Raw genomic sequence first — 23,764 nt, 5'->3', positions numbered from 1 at the left:
GATATTTTGCACTCTTCATCAGTAAAATGATTATAATTATTATTATTATCATCATTATTATATTGTTGTTTTTGTTGCCCATTTGACATAGTTTACAGTTTCCATCACGTATTACACTAATTACTTGACCTATTAACCTGGATAAGTAGTATGTTATCATGTACAGGTAATAAAGAAGTCCAAAATGATGAATTAGTCCTTCCGTTAGTCTGTATAATATGGAAAATGTTTTCGAATGTATTTCGTGTACGATAAAACTATTCCCGTTTTTGTTTTATTCTTCTCAACTATAAATGTTCACTAATAATGGGTGGATTATCAATTCCAAGAATACATGAAACTGTATACTTCAGACACCCTTTCATTGCATGGGTATTTTAAATATATCTTTGTATATAAATAAAAAAACTAAAAAAAAACTGTTCTTGTATTTATCGTGTTTGATAGTTAGCTCAATTACATTTGTTAAAAAACACATTTTCTTATCATCTAAGTATATACAAGTTTTTGTTTATTGGTAATTATGTACGAAGTGAGAATTATTTTTTTCGAGGAAAAGTGTATAGGCTTACGATTTAAACACCGAGGAAAGGATTTTTTTAAACAACAAATTGTTAAGTACCATTCTGTGTAAGAATCAGGCAATGGGTGGCACATCATATATCTCAGATTTGGTCATTTTGCCTCAAATATAATCAATACATCTAGAAAACAACTTTAAAGCTATTTAAATTTATCCTGAAGCATCTGTGACGTAGATATTTTTTGACTGCTTATTCAAGGAAAAAGTTCGGGGAAATTTTCCCGCCATTTTTCCATAGTGCATTTCAACTAAATTTGACATTTCAATACGGAGAAGTACTTATATACATTTATGAACCAGCTGAAATTTATTATTTGTCTTATAGGTCAACGTGTACACGAAGTTTCATTAACAAAACATTGTCTATAGGCTCAGTTCAAAATTGAAATGGAAAATACCTCTACCATTTTAACTGGATTAACAGGAATTGCTTTTGTTAACCTCTTATTAGGATATCATAATGGACCAGTCCAAAAAGTGTAGTAAGTATTATAGACCGATTTACCCTATTATGGACCAATAATAAAGACAATTCACAGTATGTTGTTCTATAAATCATTCGAACGTATTCATACTGTAATCAACTGTTTTTTCATAAGTCATATATATCATACACAGGCAAAATTATTTCACATGATTTTCACACGAATTTCACATGATTTTCACCTGCATTGAGCAAACAAAGTGACAGAGTTCATATGAAATTCCAGTGAATGAAGCCTTCACGTGAAATTTACACGAAATGTTCACATGAAATTCGTGTTAGTGAATTTCACATGAAAATCATGTTAATTTCATGTGAATTTCACATGAATTTCATGTGCAAAATATTTGCCTGTGTAGGGAAAAATTGAGAATTTTCAAAACAAATTCCTTTCTCAGCATAAAAGAGTTTCTCACATTGCCATTATAAGATTTCTTAATTGTCTTGCTGAAAATTACAGCAATAAATATTCGATATTGGAGAAATATGATAACTTATGAGTTTTAAAGTTTGACTCTCTTTCTTTCTTTTCTAAAAACAATAAAATGTACAATCCAAGTTCAAATTCTCCTAATCTTTATTCGATAAGTCGAGAAATTACTTTTTATGATGACATTACAATAAAATCAAAACTTATTTTCTCCCGAGAACAAAAAAAAATCTCACAAGCAATATTTTGGTATAAAACGGATCGAGAGATAATTAAATTCAATAGAAATGTGAAAATACAATAATATTCGGCACCTTAGTTTTTATGAGGCGTTGACAATGTTGCAATAATAAAACTGCATGCAACAATATAAATAAACACATTTTAAAGTACTATAAATATTTTGTCAGTTGGAAACCATAGAAACAAGAAAACCTGAAATGTTTAAACATTCACAAATCTGTCAATGTCTTTCACATGATCAATTCAGTACTACCTACCTACTTCAAGGCACTATCAATATTTAACGGTTACATAAATTTATGTATATAAAATGATCTTAAAAATGTTTTAATGATAAGATGTAGCAAATTCTATTGGAAGAAATGACATTGTTATTAGAGCATAGGTGTGTATTCCTTAAGCGTTATTTTATCTATCATAGAAGCTCATTTGAATACAGAATTTAAATAGCGAGCTTAATAAATTTTTTTTTTAAATTACAACAAAAACAAAAACAAAACAAAACAAAACGCTCGCGATAAAATTGTCATCAAAAATCATTTCCATAAAATGTTGCATGCTTAAATAATGATTTATTATGAATTGGCTCACTTATGTAACAAGTAGGACATAAATTGTCTGCGAATTCGATATTGACACTTAGTTGAACATATTGTCTTTGTGTAGGCTGACCACATCAGCAAATGACTAGTTTTTTTTTCTTGAAGGTTGACATCTATGTATTGAAATCTGGAAAGCAAAAAAAAAACCCGCTTATTTGAGACGTTTGTTACAGGGTTCGATAATTGATTCTTAGAAACACATTCGTTGTACAGGTAATACATGCTAGGTATCGACAATTCTAATTTTAAATTAGCTTTTGATTTATATGAAGTATTATTTCATCGTTGGAGTTTTTCTGAACTTATTATGACAATGTTGCTTTTCTTTATGAACCGCTGTCTAATATTTGAATGACAGAATACGTACAAAAACACGTTTAGTTATATTGATAATACTAAATATATATAAAAAAAAAGTATCATCACATTTAATTCCAATCAGATCAATTCATTCAATGCAATGTAACGGGAAAGGTTGATTTGACTCGCAAAATTATATTTTAGCCCCTGAAAATCTAACCCTAGACTGCTCGGTGACAAGCCAGCGACAAACAGATTCGGCAAAAGTTTTAATCCATTTGGCAAATAAATTTACTGGCTATTTGTATCAAATACCTACTAAAATGATGGTAGGTCGTCCTACCGCACAACAAACAAAACATTTATTCCTTCAAATTGTAAACTTTTACACATTATACAGCATTATTAAATGTCTATTGAATGCAACCTTCCAATGACGAAAGTAAATTTTAATCTTGAGCTTTAAGATTTGAGTAGCTGCAAATACTTAACAATTTTAATAATCATTTTTTACATAAAACAATGTTTCGTTTACAGTTTCTGCCTTATATTTTCTTTTTTATATGATTGTTTTTGTATTTATATTCTTAGAATCGTTCATACCACAATACATCTTTATCAAATTACTACAGTAATGGTAACATACCTCGTCAATACAGCCAACAAAGTTTTTAAATCCTTTTCCCCAGCCAATCTTCATGCCACACTCTGACCTTGCTATGGCACCTATTGTAATAAAATATACCGAGTTTATCGAATACTTTTCTTTTACACCATTACTATATGGCGACTAGAATATGGGAAGGAAACCCAAGAGAACGATAATTAAAAGAAAATAATATAGACCAGGGATAACGACTGAACATAAAAAGTAGACGCAAACAACAAAGACAGGAAATAACCAAAAGAACAAACGTAAATGAGCAGCACAGGATGGACTTTCCTAAAAACTAAACACCAATCAGGTACACCGGTAGAGCAAGCTGGGGTGGACGAAAGATGAAAAGAAAAACACGGTGAACAAATCGGTTCTCATTGTGCAGATAAATACACTGTAATGACCAACGAGTTATATGACCTACAGAAAACATTAGTAATGATGGCTTTAATCCTATAGCAAATGAAGGGTAAGAAAAAAAATATCGAACTGGCAGTCATAACAGTAGTCAAACAGCCAAAAAGGAAGTCAGTATAACAAATGACAATATCAGGGTAAAACCGACATTTGGAAATCATCGCAATGGTCCTGACTTGGTACAGGCATTTCAAAATGAAAGGTGGGTTTAACCTGGTTTTATAGCGCGCTTAACATTTTGCTTCCATTCCGATTGTTTTTTTTTCTCGAAATGTTCAAACACAAATGGGCAGCATAAAAAACATTACCCTGTTCCAGTAGCCTAATTGTGAGAACTCTAGCGCGGTACTTAAAGTTCACGTGGTTTCGGTATGCTCTGGTATAACGTTTGAGTTGCAATATGAAAAACTCTATATGCAGGTGCAACAGGATTTAATTAGAATAAGCCATGTGTAATTTCCATGTGGATGCTCACTATGTGGTTCTCTTTCACTATTGTAACTTATTTTATTTTGTTTTAATACGTCTTTTCATTTATTTTTTAGAATATTTATAAGGTTGAAGAGTTCTGGAAAGATTTTTATATTTTGCAATGTTTGAGATGTTTTGTTTCAATGCTCATGAAGGAAAGCTAAACAAAGAGAACATATTAAATAACTTTTACAAATTGAATATGTTTCCGACGTAATAGGACAATGCATGGGCAATACGGCAGAAGTTTGGGAAGGGAATATGATACATTCCAGTTGGTACAATAGGAAGAAGTTTGGGAGGGAATAGGATACCTTCCAGCTGGTACAATAGGATATATACCAGCTGGTACAATAAGATACATTCCAGCTGGTATAATAGGAACATTCCAACAGGTACAATAGGATACATTCCAGTTGGTACAATAAGATACATACCTGCTGGTACAATAGGATACATACCAGCAGGTACAATTGGATACTTTCCATCTGGTACAATAGGATACATTCCAGTTGGTACAATAGGCAGAAGTTTGGGAAGACAATAAGATACTTTCCAGCTGGTACAATAGGTATTTACTACCAGTATTATTTGAATTTTAGTTGCAAGGCTTCAATTTGCAAAGGATAAATGACACAAAAAGTGTCAAGATACGAACTGACAAATAGAAAACTAATCAACGATTTCAATTTTCTACCAATCGTAAAATAACAAACAGGTTGAACAAGTTTGTTTGTTTGTTGGGGTTTAACGTCCGAGCAGCAATATTTCAGCTATATTCAGACAATGAACATGAAATGGATGATATGATGAACATGAAATGAAAGAAAAGGATAGGTCACAAGGATAATAGGGTCGACAAATTTTGATTGCCACTCGGAAAAGGGGGGATGGGTAAGATCGGGCAATTTAGCCTCCTGTGACGGAGCGCAAAGGTTCCTACTCCTATCGAATACCACAGCAGGGTTCTTTAACGTGCGAGGAAGGTGGCATCTTTCCCAACACGGTGCACCACTATGGTTTGCGGTCAGGTTTTCCGTATTATAGCCTGACAACCCCAGCATGTAACACGCCAGGGGTACCCCATTCCACCACCTGGGGGACACATCCCAGTTGCTCTGTGGGCAGAGCGCCTAGCCCCCGGCTAGGTTTCTGAGCACTATTTAGTCGTCTTATACGACAAGCTTAGCGCTGCTGCAGGCCTATTCTTTTAACACCCGGACCTGCACGGGGCGGATGAACAAGAGAAACATAGATAACAGTCCTTTTTTATCTGCAACAGAGCACTATGGTATTAAAGAATTAAATTTATTAAGTTTCATTTACATGTATAAGGAAAAAGAGTTGTATAAACATGTAAATAATATCTTTCAAACGAATTTAATGTGCAAAGGAAATAAACACCTCAGAATACACAATGAAACTAAATATGACTTAAAACTTGTATGTACTGTCATAAGTATATACGTACAATATTATTTATGCCCTAATACATTGTATATAGTGTCTACATGTTAATGTTTCAATTGGTTGAAAGTTTGTTGTCAAAATTTGTTTTCAAAACATGATTCATTTAAATCCTTTAACCATTTCTGCATACTTGCACTTATTAAAATATAATTGATCAAAATAAAAATGATTTATCCCCACATTGTTTGCAATACTGGCTCCAACTAACAAACAACTTTCAATTTAGCGGCGTCATTGTTTTGGTGCGGTTATTTGATTGCACAGATTTAAACAATTGAATAGTTTTATGGTTTTGAAATGCATTTTTGAAATATTTCGGAACACCTTTTCTATTTCCGTTTCCTAACAATTCTGATTTATGATTTTCTTTGATTTGAAAGTAAAATTAATGCACCTTCAGCTGTAGAGCTTCTACACATATTTTTTAAATATATGTAAGTCCTTTTACACCTTTCCTGTAAACAGTAACGGTCGTGAACTTAAGGTAGCATCCGAAGCTCGACAACGGTTTGAATAACAGCTTTAAATACAAGTAGAGAGCAAATAGAAAAATTCATCGTTTGAGTATTATTTTTTTTTTACTTTTTTCTTACATTTAATAAACAAACCACATGCGGTAATTCTGCTTCTCGTAAAACGACTTGCATTGTCGTGAATTGGTATTGAAACAAAAACGGGTATATAATATGAGTGTTAGCTCAATGATTAATCGTTAGTTACAAATAACTACAAAATTATTTTATTTCATTGCCATTTTGAACTGTTTTCAATTTTTTAGACAAAAAATGGACTGAAAAGTATACGATGTGCTTTACTATGATCCAGAATATTAAATAAAACTTTCATACGAATATATACGTCTTTGGCATCATTTTAAAATTGTCATTGGGTTGTAGACGTCAATTCAAATCTTTCAATTGACACCATGTAAGTGTTATAATTTGTAGAAGTCTTCTTACCTTTCATCGGCATCATTTCGGTGTGGTCATTGGATTGTATAATAAGTTCTCCCCTCTCAAACTTTATCCAAACATCCCTCCAGTCTGTTATTTTTTTCTACAATGTTAAAATTCAGATATTATTCCTCATTTGTCCGTGTAGTTTATATCTCTTTCCTTTAGACTACTTGTTTCTCATTCCGTGAACATAATTAGTAATATCTAATATGATTAGATCATTTGATAAAAGTGTATCGTTAAGTCGTATCGACAACTCCAAAAATTAAAAAAAAACGGTGATGAGACCATAAAAGCATTAAAACTAATTAGCCAGATATTAAAAAATCAAGTAAAACAACCAAATGCATAACCCACAGATAATACACCTTAAATATACTTATTGTAGAAGATTGAAGTCATCACTACAGAAGTTATCCGCTAGAATCTCGGTACCCTTGATAACTCTTGAATATGTTCTGAGCTATTTTTTAGTGAGCGCCAGCTTTTTTTTTTTAATTAATATCCCATTTTGTCTATAGAAATGTTCCATGATGAGGTATTCCATGACGAGGAATGGGATATATTACTGAGTGAATTTTATCGTGTGTTTTATTTTTTGTTTCAGTTTATTTTTGACCTTATATAAAAGGGGTTTGTTAAGGCCTTATAAAACTAGTTTAATCCCCACTGCTGACATGCACCTGTCCACAGTCATGTATGTGTTTTCGTGTCGTTATTTGACTTTTGAATTTATTTTGAATAAGTGTCATCATTCTATTACCATGAGGTTTATTACTTTTAAAGTCGAGACCTTTCAGAGCTTACTTAAAGGTGTTTTTACACTTATTGAAGACCTTTTGGTGATCTCTGTAAGTATTTATTGTTTTTATAAATGATGCATTTGTTGTTCTCTTTTCCTTTTTTCTATTAATATAGGGACATGAAACAGTTACAGCCGAATAGAAAGTGTTTAATGCTAAGTAGACTCAGTTCAAATATTAATATCACCATCACGAGGATAAGCCATTTTCAAGTGCAAAATCCTTAAAACCAATATGGTTTTATTAAATACAAATTTGATAATATAGGATTAGTGCATTAAAATTTGTTCCGCACAGCTATTATATAGCACGAACTTTCACTAACGCGTTAACTCTAATGAATATTTCAGCCATCTTTGTGTGCCTGTACATACAAAATGCATTCCTTAAGAAATTCATTTGATATGAACAATTTCTAATATCGACAAAATGTCAACAAAATTAGAACAAGTTCATTTACATCTTACATTCAAATTTATCTTCATTAATTCAAGTATTATTGTAATTCATACATTTTATATCATCTGCATACTATCCATCTGGCAGTTTAAACATCAAATAAAATGTATTTGTTAATTATCTGCATCTGTCGACTTGGTAATGTTTACGGCGTCAATTTTGGAATTCTTCAGTTCCTTTCCGGAAATGATTACATGGCTTCGGCGCAAATACACGGTTATATTGCCCAATCATGTTTCACGAGGTTTTGTATTGAAATAAACAAGCAAGCATTTGTTCTCGATATTTATGTGCGAAGCATTTATTTCGCTTACTGGTAAAACTTGTGTATTTCGTATTTGTAGAACTGTATATAGCATAAATTGTTATATTTACTATTCAAAGTAAAACTTCGGAGAAATAGAAAATTTCATTTGAACCTTTAAAACTCATGAATGGTGCTGGCTTTTAATGAAAACCAATACATTTATATTTATGAAATTTCAAGCTCATCATGTGTTGACAGTCAAAATGAAGAGAAAAGATACATATAAGGACTTGCGACAACGTATTTTGCTTTTTTAAATTAATTAAGAGAAATGTTTCGACCACATTTGATATCACTCCCAGTTTTTAGTGGAGTCCGAGTTGCTCATTTGCTTTTGTTACTTTGTATGTATAATTTTAATTACTTTATGTTCTTTGTTGTGTATGTCTGTTTTCCATGTCTGGTCTTTGTCCATGGATTACATTCTTTTGATTACCGCTATAACCTTGGTTCCCTTGATTACTCTTAGAAATACATAACTCATGGACAACCTTGCGTCTACTAAGCCAGACCTTTGGTGCCTGAATAAGGTCAAAGTTACAGCATACGGTTTTTTTTACAAAATACTGTATCGTTATGTCTCTTCTTAACTGCGCGATTTCGTTCATATGTTTTCCCCACTTATCATCTAATGTAAAATTTTCAAAAAATAGTATTGACTCTATATAAAACGGTGTCTTAATACAAAAGTTAAATTCCTTCTACTATTAAGCTTTCGGATGAACTTTACTCTAGCACCGAGGATGCTGGATCCTGACACTAGTACCATATTAGTGCAAGAGTAATCAAGGGAACCAAGATTCTAGGGGAAATCGAAAGAATGTAACCCAGGGACAAATACCAGACATGGAAAACAAATACAACAAAGAACATACAGTTACTAAAATAAATACAAACAGAGTGACAAAAGTAAATGAGAACTCGGACTCCACTAAAAACTGGGAGCCTGGACCGGTGCACCGGTAGGGTAAGTGTCCTCTGCTTTTCTAGAAACACCCGCCGAGTTGCTCATACAAAGTCAAGTCCGGGGTAGATGAAAGAGGAAAGGAAAACTATGACACGTTGAAAAACCAGTTTTCTTGGTGCAGATGGATACACCATAACGATCCATGAGTTCATGATGACGACCATGAAACTTCTGTAGTGATGACTTCAATATTGTAGCTACATAACCATGCTTCAGAAGTCTAATTGTAAGAAGTCTAGTGCGATGAAAAAAAAGTCTGCGTAGTTACGACAAGCTCAGGCATAACATATGAGTTGTGATATGAACACTCCTTACGCAGGTGCTGAAGTATACGCCTAAAAAACCTCCCAGTTATTATGCTTATGGTGTTATAATATTCTTCTTTCGATTTGCAAATGAACCTAGTAAATTGAATTATCATCTGTTCAATGAATTTTTACCAAATGATTCTTCTTGACAAAAATGTGAGTATGAATGTGAAGAAAATGAACATTTTGTCTTTCATCATTCTGTTTATCTTGTTACAAGAAGTTTATTAATTATCTTTCTTATCTAGAAATATTGATGTAACTCTGGAATATTTGTGATTCGGGGTGATTAGTCTTAGTTTAGCAGAAAATGTAAGCATAGTTTAAGAAGTTCCAGAGTTTATAAGAAGAAAAGAAGGTTCTATAAGGCTGCGTAACATTAACATTCAAAACATCAAGACATTTCATTTGACCTTTGGAAGCTACATTTGTACTTTTAGTCACTATCTAATCCCATCATCTCGAATTTCAATTCTATAAAACATTTTTTGTTTGTTTAGAAAACATTTCTTTTATCCTTATATCTATATTTTGTCATCTTTTAGCGTTGTTTTTTTTTTTTTTGTCCTTTGTTGTTTTTTTTTCTTTTTTGCTTGTTTTATATTAGTGTTTTTTTTTAATTCTCTAATCCCGAATGTAGGTGTTATTTTCTCAGAATGAAAACACTTGTTGCTATCATGATCACTTCATCTTAATTTAATTGCACAGTTTCAATGCTGATAATAACCTCTTTATTTTATTTGTATTCAATACTTTGAAATGTGTTGATAATCGAAGAAAATGTTGTGCAGTTTTTTTTCATGTACAAATCTGCATACATAAAGTCATTAATTTTATCTTACACTGAAATTTTATTCTCAAAATACCATTCTTACTTTTTAGGATATACCGTCTCTTTATTTTTATTATATGTCTCATTAATGTGTTTTGAACCAAATAAATTGATAATAAGATATATAAATAGATTTTGTTTTATGAAGAGGGCCTGAAACGGCTTAGCCTGCTGCCCAATCATATTTGTTACAGTATAAATTACGTTTAAATCAAAGAAGACAAATTTATTACTATTCGCTTTGAATTCAAGTGCAAAATAATCATCTATTTTTTAATCAATAACCTCCCAAAACTACCTGCATGCGGTCACATGGCATTTCATTATATAGGTCAAAATATCATATAAAATTAAATCATTTTAAATAATTAACAAGTTCAAACCCAATCCCATATTACCATTAATAAAACAAATAAAAAGTTCTTCTATCTTACTTTTTTTTTAAATGGACGTCATACATTCCATAATTCTATCGTCAACAACCAAAAACCAGTAACTTATCGTCAAATATTAGAAATAACAATTGTGCATGCACAAAAGTAGATCAGAAAAAATGGTTTCCAATTTTAAAATAATTCATTACATTCTCCTCAGAGAGGAAAGTTACAATTATGTGGTCGGATTAATATTCACAATTTTTAATTTATTTGTAGAGAAATCAATTAGCATGCTTTATATCTAGAACGAGCTTCATGTATTGAATAAAAATGTCATTTCCAGACATAGTATGAAGCAAACGAAAGTATTACGTGACATTGAATATTCAAATCGTGTCTTTAACTTAAAGGGCCCCAGCCCGTAGTCTGCATGATAAAATACTATTCGGAAGAATTAAAATAAATGCCAATTATTTATGACTTCCATACATTCTGCACTCTCATTTAAAACTATAAAAGCCAGCTTAGAACGTCTTTTGTTACACTAAGTTTGAAGCAGATGATGACATGTTAACAGAAACAGTTGATTACACAAGCCATTCATCAATACTAAACGATTGTGAATTTTGGATTATGAATTTCTACCAAGACGTCTCCGAGTTGTGCTTGGAAAATTAATAATTGTGCTGATAAAATAATTCTATCAGTTTTATCAAGATTTATTTTAGCAATGATATAATTTTCTTTAATAAGAATATTTATCGTTCATCGTGTACAATTTTATTGCAACTATTAAGACCTGGGACACAAATAATTGGTAATAAGGATTATTTTGTTAGCGCGTGTCTTTGTTAGCAATTGTGTATACCCCCGTTTGACAATCACACTCAAGTATAGTCGTAGAAGTAGATGAATAATTTAGTTGCTTCTTGAAAACCAGTAAATGTATTCGTTTTATGTTTGTAGTATCCTGAGCCATTTGATACGTTTTTATACATAAATGTATATAGGTATTATTTGTGCTTCGTGGAAAAATTAATTTATCGTTAGATATCCTCTTCAAATAAATACAATCATTTCTTTGATCATTGATATTACTATTTTAGCAAACTTAAGATCTAGTAAATCGTTCAGACCATTATCGTAAAAATTAACCTTATTTATAGCATCAGCTTCTTTAAGTATATGCAACCTAAACGCCACATACTGTTAACGTTTTCAGAATAATGATGTCTTAAATCAAAGTTCTGATTAAAATATTTTTCCATTGATTTCATTTAAAGCTGAAAAAAATGAAAATAGTCCATATCGAATCTTTGTTAAACCGGACACTGTTTTAATGATATGCACTGTAACTCGGGTAATTGTGGATCTTAAAATGAATTCTTTTGACTTTGGAAAATACTCGTACCTAAATTTATTACCGTTTACTATTCATTGTCATCACTCAATTCTAGATCAATACCTAATCATGAAAAATCAAGTTGACAATGACTAAATACTCAGTACTTACGAATACTGAAAATCTACGTTATCTAATTCAAGTAGCTTAACGCCAGTGTTATATGTATAGTCTAGAACTTAATAATGAAATATTCAAAACATAGGAAGAATATAAAAGTGAAGTTGAGACAAATTGAATAATATAACTAAAAACCATAGAGAAATCCTACCGCCTTGAACTGCAACATAAACCAGATTTGGTAGGTAGTATTCTGGGTCAAATATTTAAACGTTAGCATAATAGGCAGGATATATACTGCTTGTGTAAAAGGTACGAACACATTTAGACTGTTTAGACTGAATTAAGTCAGGACATTGGAGTATATGAATATAATTTTACTCATTTACCTTTGATTTCACTGACATCTTCTTTTCTTCATTTAAACTACTGACTAAAGAAAGATAATTCCCAACTGATTTTGTTCCTAGCATAAAAGAATGACGTTTCTCACAGTCTCCGTTAAAAACAAGGGTCTGAAGGTCATTTCCGGGGTTACGCTGTTTATAGCGTACGTGAAGGTAAAATGTATCTCCATAATCCATATTTGCAAATGCTGGTACAGCAAGTGCGCTCTTTCCATCAAAGCATGCTGCACCGGAAGATAGGCTAGCATTGTCAACTCTAACATAAACATTGTTTCCGGAATAGTCTAAGAAATCTGTGGTGAAAGGGAGATAAACCTCGGGGACACACGCTGAAATGAAATATATATTACATGACAAAAATGGAAACAAACTTACATATACAACTAATCAATATATCTAAAACTGATTAATCGGATTTTCTTTGTATTACGTAAAAACTATTTTCAACTAACCTTCTCACAGAAAGAAACACCAAGTATCATTCAACGTGTTGTGTATAATCTCTATCCAAGAATATACCGTAAATTTTGCATCGTATTGAACAAAGTGATATAACTGAAGCGGTCCTCTTATTCTGAAATATGCAAAAATACTAAAATTGCGGTTAGTTCTGACCGTCTTAAACTTGAAAACTATCGTTAATAAGAAACGAAGGTGATTATATTGTATGAACTTAACTCACTGTGTCCTTCAAAGGTATATGTTGGTGGTTCTAATTCTGATATTCTTGTGCATTCACACAGTTCAATCTGATACATCCATCCTGGTGGACAGTTTTCCTTTACCCAGAAAGTACCCAGCCTTCTTTCATATTCACCTCTCTTGCCAACGATTTGTCTTTTATCACACACCCCTTGAAGATATTTGGCCAGCTTAACATTTGTTACATTAATGTAACGAGACTTTGGTGAGTAATCAACAGTACGTTAACGTTTAGGCCATGTTTTGTATTTTTTTACGTATCTGAATTATCCCATTGTTAACGCCTTGGTTTTTTTTTTACCGATATTTAATCAATATAACGTTTTCGCTTTCTGTATACTTTTATGTTGCTGAGTATATAGGGGCAACTATCTCCCTGTACTTGTGTAAAATATTGTTTTGGGACAAGCTGCAGCCTGGCCTGTGGTCTGCGGGTTTCCTCGTCGTTTATTGGAGACCCATGGGTGGCCTCGGGCTGTCATTTTTCTTTCCCGTGGAATTCTTGTCTCTTTGACATATTCATTATTTCCAATTTTCGTTATATAAAATTCAAAGTTGAGATGAAAAAGGTTATCTATGAAACAAAGATTAAGAAAAGGGTTTTATTGTTATAAAAACGGCATATATTCATAGCACTTAAGACATGACATTTATTAACTAAGATCGACTATACCATTAATACACTACTTCTTTCAAAGTGTTGTATGCTGTTATAATTCATATTAAATGCTAAATAATTATAAAAAAAAATCAAAAATGGAAAAAGAAAACAAACAAATAATATCTCATTATCTCCTTTCATTCTTTAGGCGTCAATTTCACAAAATCGTAAGTTTAAAGTAGATAAGCAAGTAAATAATGACGTCACAACCTAAAATAGCATTGTGACGTCATAATGTACGATTAATTTCACACGACTTTTTGAGAAATCGACACATGATGTATTGAGATGTCTAGTGTTTTTTGTTTGTTGTTGTTTTTCACCTTATATGCAAACCAATAATAACAATAAAGTGTGAGAAAAGGTTTATTCGTGAAAGAACAACCTTAAAAAATGTATTGTCTCCAAACACAATTTGACAAGTGAATATTTTTATTATTTTGATATTCACTACAATAATTACTTTTTCAATATGGAAGAATATTTAACAGGAATTGAGTTACCTCCCCATTCAATGATATAATCCTTAGGATTCAAGTTACAGGCAATATCAGGAATCTCACACGATGGGTCTTCAATACAGCCAATACCATCCAGGAAGGAATATCCCCAGGGACAACATTTTGGTACTGATTTGCCTGCCTGACACTCCCAGAACGATCGACAAGTACGCCTACTGGCATATTGGTATTTGTCTGATTGGAACTTGCAGATCTCTGAAACAGAAATTACTCCTACTCTGAAAAAAAACCTCTAATATAACTTCCCAGTATTAGCACCACGTTGAGACGAACCATGTTATTCATATACACGGTCGGCATTTTATATCAGGTCCCCGTTTTAGCAATTCCCAGTCAAATTACTATCATTGTTTTTCCAGTTTGACTGCATGTGTAGGTCATCGATGGGGTAAATTCGTTTAATAATTATATAGTTACTGGGTACGGATTTTATGGGTTTTATACCTGGCTTGTCCACTGAATGGCTATTTAGCTAATAATATGACGAACGAAAATTGTTCTTTTTATACCCAAGTTTAATTTCTACCTCTATCGGTACCACTTACTGTATTCAAATAGGAGATATCAATCGAGATGACTACTGTTTGTTATTATTTCATTTTTACTGTTTACCTCTATGAAAGACTTCATTTTGAGTCATCAGGTTTGTAACATATCATTTAAAATTATTTAATTTCACAATTTGGAAACAATACAAAACGTTGTAACATCATGTTCTCCAAAACTTTCGATAAATGTACCTAACACCTTTTTAAATTCAACTTAAATTTATTACCGTGCGGACAATATACGTCTCTAGACAATTTACAAGTAAGAGCAGACTGGCTCCAAAATAATCCATAGGGACAAAGTTGAGTGACTGGTTTCATAGTTCCTCCATATGTCGGATAACAGACTACAAAGCGGTCACATGACGTTGGATGATTCGTATAGCCGACACCACCATCCATTTTACATCCATGACAAATATCTAAAACAACACGACAACAAAAACAACTGTTCAGGAATTCAGGGCAATGCTTAATACTAGCGTATAAAGTACACTAATCCAATAATAAAAAAGTTCATTTTCTAGTAATTATGAAGTTGTATCTAAGTTATTTTTATCAGAACCAGACAAGTGTGATTATGATAGAAAAAAAGAAAATTAATTGCTATTTTTAAATTTCAAAAGCACCTAAATAGAAACCTTAATGTTGTTTTAGATAATGCTTTTAAAGAATGCATTGTCTGTTGGAGATAACCAATTCCATTGCAATAGAGAGTGTAAATAAAGTTAACTTTACATATCTTACTTGTCCCAAGGTCTGAAAAATTCTCAACGATGTTAGAACTGTCAAATTTGCGATGCAAATTTTTGGTCGTTCCCTCCGCGGGACTCGAACTCGTACCGCTGTGACATCTATGGCAACACCGCCTGCACTAAGTCAAGCCCCCTAGACAACTCGGCCAGCTAGGCTATATAAAAATATAGCTTTCGCTGGTCGGGTCAATCTCGTAGGATTGATCTAGGGCTGTAACTTAGTACACGATGTATGGTAGTACGGGACAGTTCATCTAGGTGTTATTATGTAGGATAGAGGATCAAATTAATGATGCATGTCATATATATATATGTATACCATTTAGTCAAGCTCTTAGGCTAAGACGCATTTGTTCAAATGACGAATCCTTAAAAAAAGGTCAACTGAAGAACAATTTAAGAAGAAGGGGATATAGATACAAAACCATCAAAGAAGGGTTCCAAACAATTCACAATATCCCAAGAAGTAGTCTATTATAGTACAAGGCAAAGAAAAAATGTAAAAGAACCCCTTGTGTTCTAACATACCACCTCTGCCTTAAAAACAGCCACAACACCATTCGTGAGCACTGGGCCTCTGTCGAGAGAAACTCAACATTATCGAAAGTCTTTCCTGAACCACCTATGATTGCTTTCAGACAGCCAGACAGTTTGCGTAGTCCATTTGTGAGGGCTGAAATATCTAAGCTCAACTTGACTCAAGGCGAGAGTCGCTCATGTGGTGACAAAAGGTGTGAATGTTGCAACCAAATGCACCACTCGTCATCATTCACCAGCACAGTCACCGGGAAACGCTACAAAATATTTTGCAACGTACACTGCAAGAGTGCTAATGTAATATATTTGCTCCACTGTCCCATCTGTGGCCTTCAATATGTTGGTGAATCTAAACAGCCTTTTCACAAGCGCTTGAACGGACACAGGAGCGACCTAACAAAAAAGCCTTTACTCCCAGTGAGTCAACACTTCAGATTACCTAACCACTGCCTCGATGATTTCAACAAAATGAACAAAATGAAAATCTTCATCGTGGAACAAAACACGATCTGGAGCGATCTACAGAGAGTGAAACGGGAGGGATTTTGGATAAAAGAACTCCGTGTTTTACACCCACACGGAAGTAACAAAAAACATTAAGTTTTTCCTATTTTGTATAGTTTCTTATAACAGTGTTTGTAAATATTTGTAGTTTTATAGTTCAGTATTGAAGATCAACACACAACACAACACAATGTTCAAGATCTTTGTAACTGTCGATAAAATTTTATACGTCACAGGTATTCACCTGATTAGGTTACTTTCATACACACTCAATTTATTTAAGGCATTGAAGGTCATTTGTTGACTGAAAATTTTGCCCAATATATATTTTATTATAGTGTGTTAACATCTTTATCGGTATAGTTGTACAATACCTTTAGACTTATATATTTTTGTTTGTGCTGCATCGTCATGACTGGACGATCCGATACCCATTAAGTTTGCTGGTTGGTAGATTCCTTTAGACTTTACCATTTTACTTTATTTGTGAACTTTACCATCAACATAATAACTGAAAGGATACTAGTTGACATAACATGCTACTAATACTACGTACCCACAGCATAACGTGCTACTAATACTACTTACCATCAGGCATAACATAATATTAATATTACTTACCAACAGGCAAAGGCTCTTGGAAAACTAATGTCTGGGATTCTTGCTTTTTAATCTCTTGTTTAGTTTTTCTTAAAGATCCCGCTACTACAGGATTGTCCATTTCAAGCTTTAGTTTTTTCAATGAAACTGGAATTCTAGGCTGTGGTGGAACAAAATCAGGAAACATTGTATCCGCGAGAGGTGCAGTTGGTATTTCATTGGTATTAGACAGGATAATAGTCTTTTCTGTAACACCACGGATATCATTGTTGCCACTGGTTATAATTCTAATATTTGGTGCAATTTTCTTTACTTGAGAAAGCCTTTCTGCCCTAAATTCACTATTGTTAATGATGCCGGTTGTTCCTACCGGTAGAAACGTGCTATCACCGACATTCTTCAAATTCATGTTCCCACTAGGATTTACTTTTAAATTAGCAATTCCACCAGCTACATTTATTCCTTTTTCAGAAAGAGCAGTTGAAGCTTCATTATTCTTAAGGAAAGCATTTTCATTTGCACCAAATCCAGAAAACAAAACATGTTTTATTGGTTTGCTAGTTTGACTGCTTCTACTTTTATCCTTTTTACCTGATTGAAAGTTGTTTTCTCTATTGTTCATGTTTTGGAATTCTTTTAACCTAAATCCTATATTTTCTGTACTAGGTGCATTTCCATTTTTTACCGTTGGGTCATTTCCATCAGGTAAGGGGAGAAATCCACTGTTGCCATCGAAACCAATGGCTGAACCGCTGCTACCAAAACTATCACTGATCATTGAACCAAATTTATTGTTCCCGATAATTCCTGTTCCCGTAATGGCGGAAAAGATTCCGTCCAGGTTTGAGTTATCTACAATTCCAACTGCCGATTCATCCCCAAATTGTGTGACGGTCTGTTCAGCAATACCTAGATCTGCTGACCCAGGATTGACGTTTTCACTAAAGGCGCTACCGTCGATCCCAAAAATAGAGCTAGGTAGCTGATTGTCACCTATAAAAAGGTCGCCTGGACTTCCATTATCCCCTACAGACATCGGGGTATCAATTCCGCCTGTATTTTCTGTTGATGTTTCTATCCCTAAATCCCCTAGGCCATTGAAAGTATCACCGACAAGCCTGTTGTTTAGATTAAGGTCGTTAAAAGTTTCAACGCCACCGGTAGTACCGAAATTATCACCGTTTCCTTGAGAATTGGCATTCGTTCGCGTGTCAATTAGAGTATCTTGATTAGACAAGTTGTCGGTAGAAACTTCAAAGATTGCATCAGGCTTGGCAATATCACGTGATACTTCCAGATCTAGTGCGCTACCACCGCCATTGGAATTAAAATTTGTACCGAATGGTATGGTATTTTGAAAAGTTCGTTGATTATGACCACCGAAATTGTTTGTTGAAAAAAATGGGCGATCCGACAGTCGTGCTTCAATATTGTTACGTACAAAGTCTAATTGTTGTCTTTCGAGACTAAATCGGGAATCGATGCTGGAGACGGGGAGAAAAGGTTCTTGAAAAGTATTCATTGTTTTTGGTTGTTTTTTGCTTTGTTTAAAGTTTCCTTTACTTTTGAAGAATTTTAACTTTTTACTGAACTTCTTACTTTGGGATTTTATATCATTAAGAAAAAGCTTCCTTCTTTTGTTATTGATTGAATACTTTTGGATGAAATGTTTTTTGTTCAAAGGTGGAAATCTTTTTTTTAACTTATTGTAAACATTAGGTACGATTGATGGTTTTAGCTTTTGGTGTAGATTTTTGCTTGTCTTTGAAATTGTGTTTTTTACTTTTCTTTGCTGATTCTGAATTGCGTTGTCTGTCAATGTATTCACATTTGATGATGATTTGGATTTCATGTAAGGCACTGAAAAAAAAAGAAATTTAATACAATTATACATTCATTCTTACTTAGACGTTATTACAATATGAGCGATAATAAATCAAAACACTTAATCACGTCATGCATCTTGTCAAAGCAAAACTTAAAGCAGTTCCTAAATCTTATTGTACACTATCTCAATTTTCTGTGTGCTTAATGCTTTCAATGTACAAGTTGTTTTTCTATTGTTGTTTCTCTTTTCGGTGCCATCTTTGAATAACAGAGCTGAACTATGTTTTAATACTTTAACTTTCATTTGGTCGCGTTGACCACTATGTTTTTTCAGTTTATCACTGTTTTGTATGTGTTTGAGTTGACTGTCTACAATATCGACATGAGCAATTTCGTGGTAAATTTAAATGCGTACGTCTTTAAGAAAATAATTTAACCTTTAACACCACATGCATTCTGTTGTTGTTCTTTTAATCTGGTTAGAAATATACATTTACATCCACAAAACAAGATAAAATACGATTTTTCTTATTCTGAACTAACATCCACATTAAATCTCGCCTGGCCAATGACCATAAATATCTAACTTACTCGGACTATATGGAACAGTATTAACCGGTCTTCGACGGCGGCCTGTAAAACAAAGTGTAGGAGTAGAACATGTACCAGTCTTGAACCAGTAGAATGTCATCCATTGTGATATATTACTGAAATAACTTACCTATTAGTTTAACAAAGTTGTTATTGATATACCTTGTTGAAAGTTTTAAGACCAATAAGTCAATACGAGCGTACTCATGCGTTGGATGGCAAATTATGTTTTCAAAAAATATCATCAATTAGAAATTGAAAAAAGAGCTTTAATTTGTAATTAACTGAAATTATGAAAATAAAATGAAATAATACCGAAGTAATGGAAAATAACTCTTTAAGCTACTCATAATTTGGTTAAATTCTCTATGAACTTTAAACTTATTCTCCGAGTAATCCACTTTCAAAGCAGAAAAATCCCTGCTCTATCTGACATCATAATAAGTGAACATTGAAACAAAAAAAATGGTGGCATAAAATGTATTTACTACCAGCCATATCAAAGGATCTGTCTGGTTTTTAAAAGGAGCAGGTTTCGAATTTATAGGATAAATGGTCCTTTTAGTTTATCTAGACCGAGTTCTAGTACAATAGTCAATCCATAGGCAGAAATCAGTTGTAGAACTCATACAATGATTAATATAAAATGAAAAACAACAATAACTTCATTTTAATACCCATAACAGTGCTGAAGGAATGAAAACACTAAAGGCAGGGACCTATTGTATATTACCGACTGGAATTACATACCATATGTTACGGACCCTCAGATCGCCACGTCTGTCCACGGCTGTCTTGAATTGTATCCCTATAGTTTTTTTATTATTTTGCAAACGCAATATTTTTGTTTATTATCCTTACACTTAATGACAATATCAACTTATGTTCTCAAACAAAATGTTACTGGCGAATCAACTGGTGCTTAAACTATATACAAGAATATTATTTAGCCATTTTTGTACAACTGATTTAAATCACAAGTGAATATACATTTTCGTAATAGAACCTGTAGAGAAATATTTATTGTGTGGAAATCAAGTTTTTAATGTTAAGTTAAGTTGATGTATGTAGTTCATTAATCTTATATTATCGTCGCTTTATATATGACAAAAATCATTTTCATTACAATATTACCTATACATCATATAACCGAACTTTTGATAAAGTTAAAAGAGTGATCAAAGAAACAAAGACTCACGCGGAATTAAAAAAAAACATATTTAAAGGATAAACAAATAGACAGGGGAAATATACACACACATTAAATTAGTAAAAACAAACATGTACAAAGAAACTGAAGTAAATTAATAATCCAAACTCAACAAAAAAACTCATCTGCTTCTAGTAACACCAGCCTAGTTGCTAATAAAATGTCACGTCCGGGGTAGACGCAAGAGAAAAAGGAACCGACGACAGAATTACTATCATATACATCATATCAAATGAATAAAGTTTTAATCCACTTTTAAAGGGAGATGGTTTTACGAATTCATCAAAAAACAAAATTATTTAGTTAATTTTCTATCTTTGAGTTCTGACCAACACAAGGTAAGAAGCCAAACATAATCCCTTTATCATATTTGTCAATTGACCGAACCTTGGGAAGGAAAATTTATATAAAAGAATTAATATTTTTCACCATATTAACTCCATTTTAAAAATAAGATTGGTGGTGTATACACGATGTTATTCTGTATGTGTACTGCATTCCTGTTTACATAAATTTCAATGTAATGAATTCTTTGAAAATGAATTACGTTCAATCGATGTTGTTCCTTGTATTTGTTTTTGTACAATGGTTATGTTTTTGTATTGATGTATGCACAATATTTTCGTATGAATGCTTTTTACGACTGGGAAAACATTTTTTAGTAAATCGTTTGTCAATTTCCAATATTAATTGGGCATTGTAGATGTTTTGGCGACAGACGAAACTTTATTATATCAAAAACATTTTTAAAAATTTAATTTTCTTCTTATTAATATTTGTTTAAATTTGCGGACTTTATATTAAATCCGAAACATTGTTTCTAAGCCTGTGTGTATCTCAATTTGTACTATTTAACTTCATTTGTGGAAATTATTTCTGATTGTTCTCAGGAATAGCGTGCATCACTTAGTAGAATATTAAAACTACAGATATGCAATTAAAGAGTAATCAAGGGAACTGTAAAATATATCTTGAATAGATCAAATTAAGAATCAAGAAACAGTTTTTCCATGATCAATAAGAATCTGTAAGGGATTGTGAAAAGTTGCACTTGAAGTAAATTCAACTTTGAACATGAAAAATATTTACGTAATCTAAATTTCAGTCTTTTGTCAAATATACTTGGTAGTATATTGCAGTTGCAGTTGATTTTTATTGTAATATAGATGAAGATATATAAATTGTGTCGAAGCTGAATATCATTTTGTATTGACGAGCCCTATTTGCATTTTTTTAATTTAAAAAAAAGCCTACAAATATATGTTTATGTCCAAATACTACAAAACTAAATGTACTTTATCAATTTTACTTCTGAAAGAGTAATCAAGGAAACAAAGGTTCTAGTGGTAATCAAAAGAATGTAGTCAAGGGACAAAGAAAAGACATGGAAAACAGATATACACAACAATGAACATAAAGTAACTAAAACAAAACATACAAAGTAACAAAAGCAAATGAGGAACTCGGACTCCACTAAAAACTGGGAGCACCCGCCGAATTGCTCATAAAAAGTGAAGTCCGGGGTAGACGAAAGAGGAAAGGAAAACTATGACACGTTGAAAAGCTCACTAGATAATTCCAAAAAATATTTTTAACACTGCCTGGAAAACAACAACTTTTATATCATGTGATTTGTTTTCTGCCATCCATTGTTCGGTACTTGTCATTCTTCACAATCTTTGTGATGCCATATCATGTTGTGCTTGTGCGATACATTTATTCATTAAACAATATTCTTGTCGTCGTGTTCTCATATCATGCATTACAAAAAATCTCCTTTCCTGTTTCAAGGGGTCTGACATATTTAGAGCCATAAACTAAACCAGTGACCAGGAAAACTATGACCAATATATACTTTATTACCCCTCTAAATCATTCCCCGTGAATGAAACGGATAGCATTTATTGGAATACACTGTCGGCATTATACCGGTACTTTGTTTTATAATACCCTGATGATTGACATACAAGAATACATAAACTAATGTTAAGATTATTGCGGTTTTGACTGGTTTCGTTCTCATGGATTGTCGTTCAAATGTTTTATCTAAAAAGTTGAATGCATTCAATAACAAACCTGGAAATGTTAATATTAATGACTATTAAAATACGTTTTGAATACATTTTAATTCATTTTATTTATAGCACTGACATGATTTCTCGCCATCATTTCGATGAGACAAGGTGATCCATTAGTTCGTTGCAATTAAACTTCTTAATTTATAAATAATTCAGTATAAGCAGTGTTTTCGATTTTGTTCACACATGTGTAAATGAGAAAAAATATCATTTAAAAAAAGAAATTTCGAAAGAAGAGCTTATATACACGTTGGATTATATATATTTATTTTTTTTAAAACAGCCAACAAAAATATAGATTGAAAAATAAATCCCTTTCCTTTACTTCTGTATATGCGTGTCAGTTTGGTTAATTTTCTATATTTTAAGTTAAGATTAGATTATTTATGAAAACAAACCTGCGAATGGGGGGAGACAACTGCAGTATTTTTCCATGAACACTTTCCCTTTAGGGCAACATTGAAGAGTGTACCCTTTATATTTTCCGTCGTTGTAAGGTTGAAAGAAATAATGCTGATTGTGTACATGTGGTATCAGATTACATCGTAAATTAGCCACTAAAGACATGAAAGGTAGAAGGTCCGCTGCCATTGTACAGTTTAAGATAGAATTAATTATATAATTGTATAATCCTTCATTTTGCACAAATAAAATAATCCCGAGATGTTTTGCTTTGCATTTGGTGATATTGTTT

At 32.5% G+C, this 23,764-nt stretch overlaps 1 protein-coding gene across 1 annotated transcript; it reads right to left on the bottom strand.

The window, feature by feature from the left end:
* Positions 1–1,626: 1,626 nt before the first annotated feature.
* Positions 1,627–23,661, bottom strand: LOC148610719 (uncharacterized). The gene is made up of 10 exons (XM_088543221.1): positions 23,469–23,661; positions 19,783–19,824; positions 17,386–19,224; positions 15,196–15,390; positions 14,403–14,615; positions 13,219–13,389; positions 12,519–12,865; positions 6,618–6,714; positions 3,289–3,368; positions 1,627–2,469 (listed from the first exon to the last, which is right to left on the bottom strand). Exons 1-10 carry the CDS (start codon positions 23,659–23,661, stop codon positions 2,428–2,430), a joined length of 3,219 nt encoding a protein of 1,072 aa, XP_088399347.1. The 3' UTR covers positions 1,627–2,427.
* Between the last annotated feature and the right edge of the window lie 103 nt (positions 23,662–23,764).

This window comes from Perna viridis, chromosome 8, assembly GCF_037379345.1.
Source record: "Perna viridis isolate PV_CMFRI_1.1 ecotype Kerala chromosome 8, ASM3737934v1, whole genome shotgun sequence".
Classification (NCBI taxonomy): domain Eukaryota; kingdom Metazoa; phylum Mollusca; class Bivalvia; order Mytilida; family Mytilidae; genus Perna; species Perna viridis.
Note: the sequence above shows the minus strand (reverse complement) of the source record. Positions and strands in the feature narration are given on the sequence as shown.

Coding starts and splice junctions, on each gene's coding strand:
- LOC148610719 (XM_088543221.1), bottom strand. CDS start 23,661: ATGGCAGCGGACCTTCTACCTTTCATGTCTTTAGTGGCTAATTTACGA. Junction 19,225..19,782: donor TACTGTTCCATATAGTCCGA/GTAAGTTAGATA, acceptor TTTTTTTTTCAG/TGCCTTACATGAAATCCAAA. Junction 6,715..12,518: donor AGATGTCAGTGAAATCAAAG/GTAAATGAGTAA, acceptor TTAACATTGTAG/AAAAAAATAACAGACTGGAG.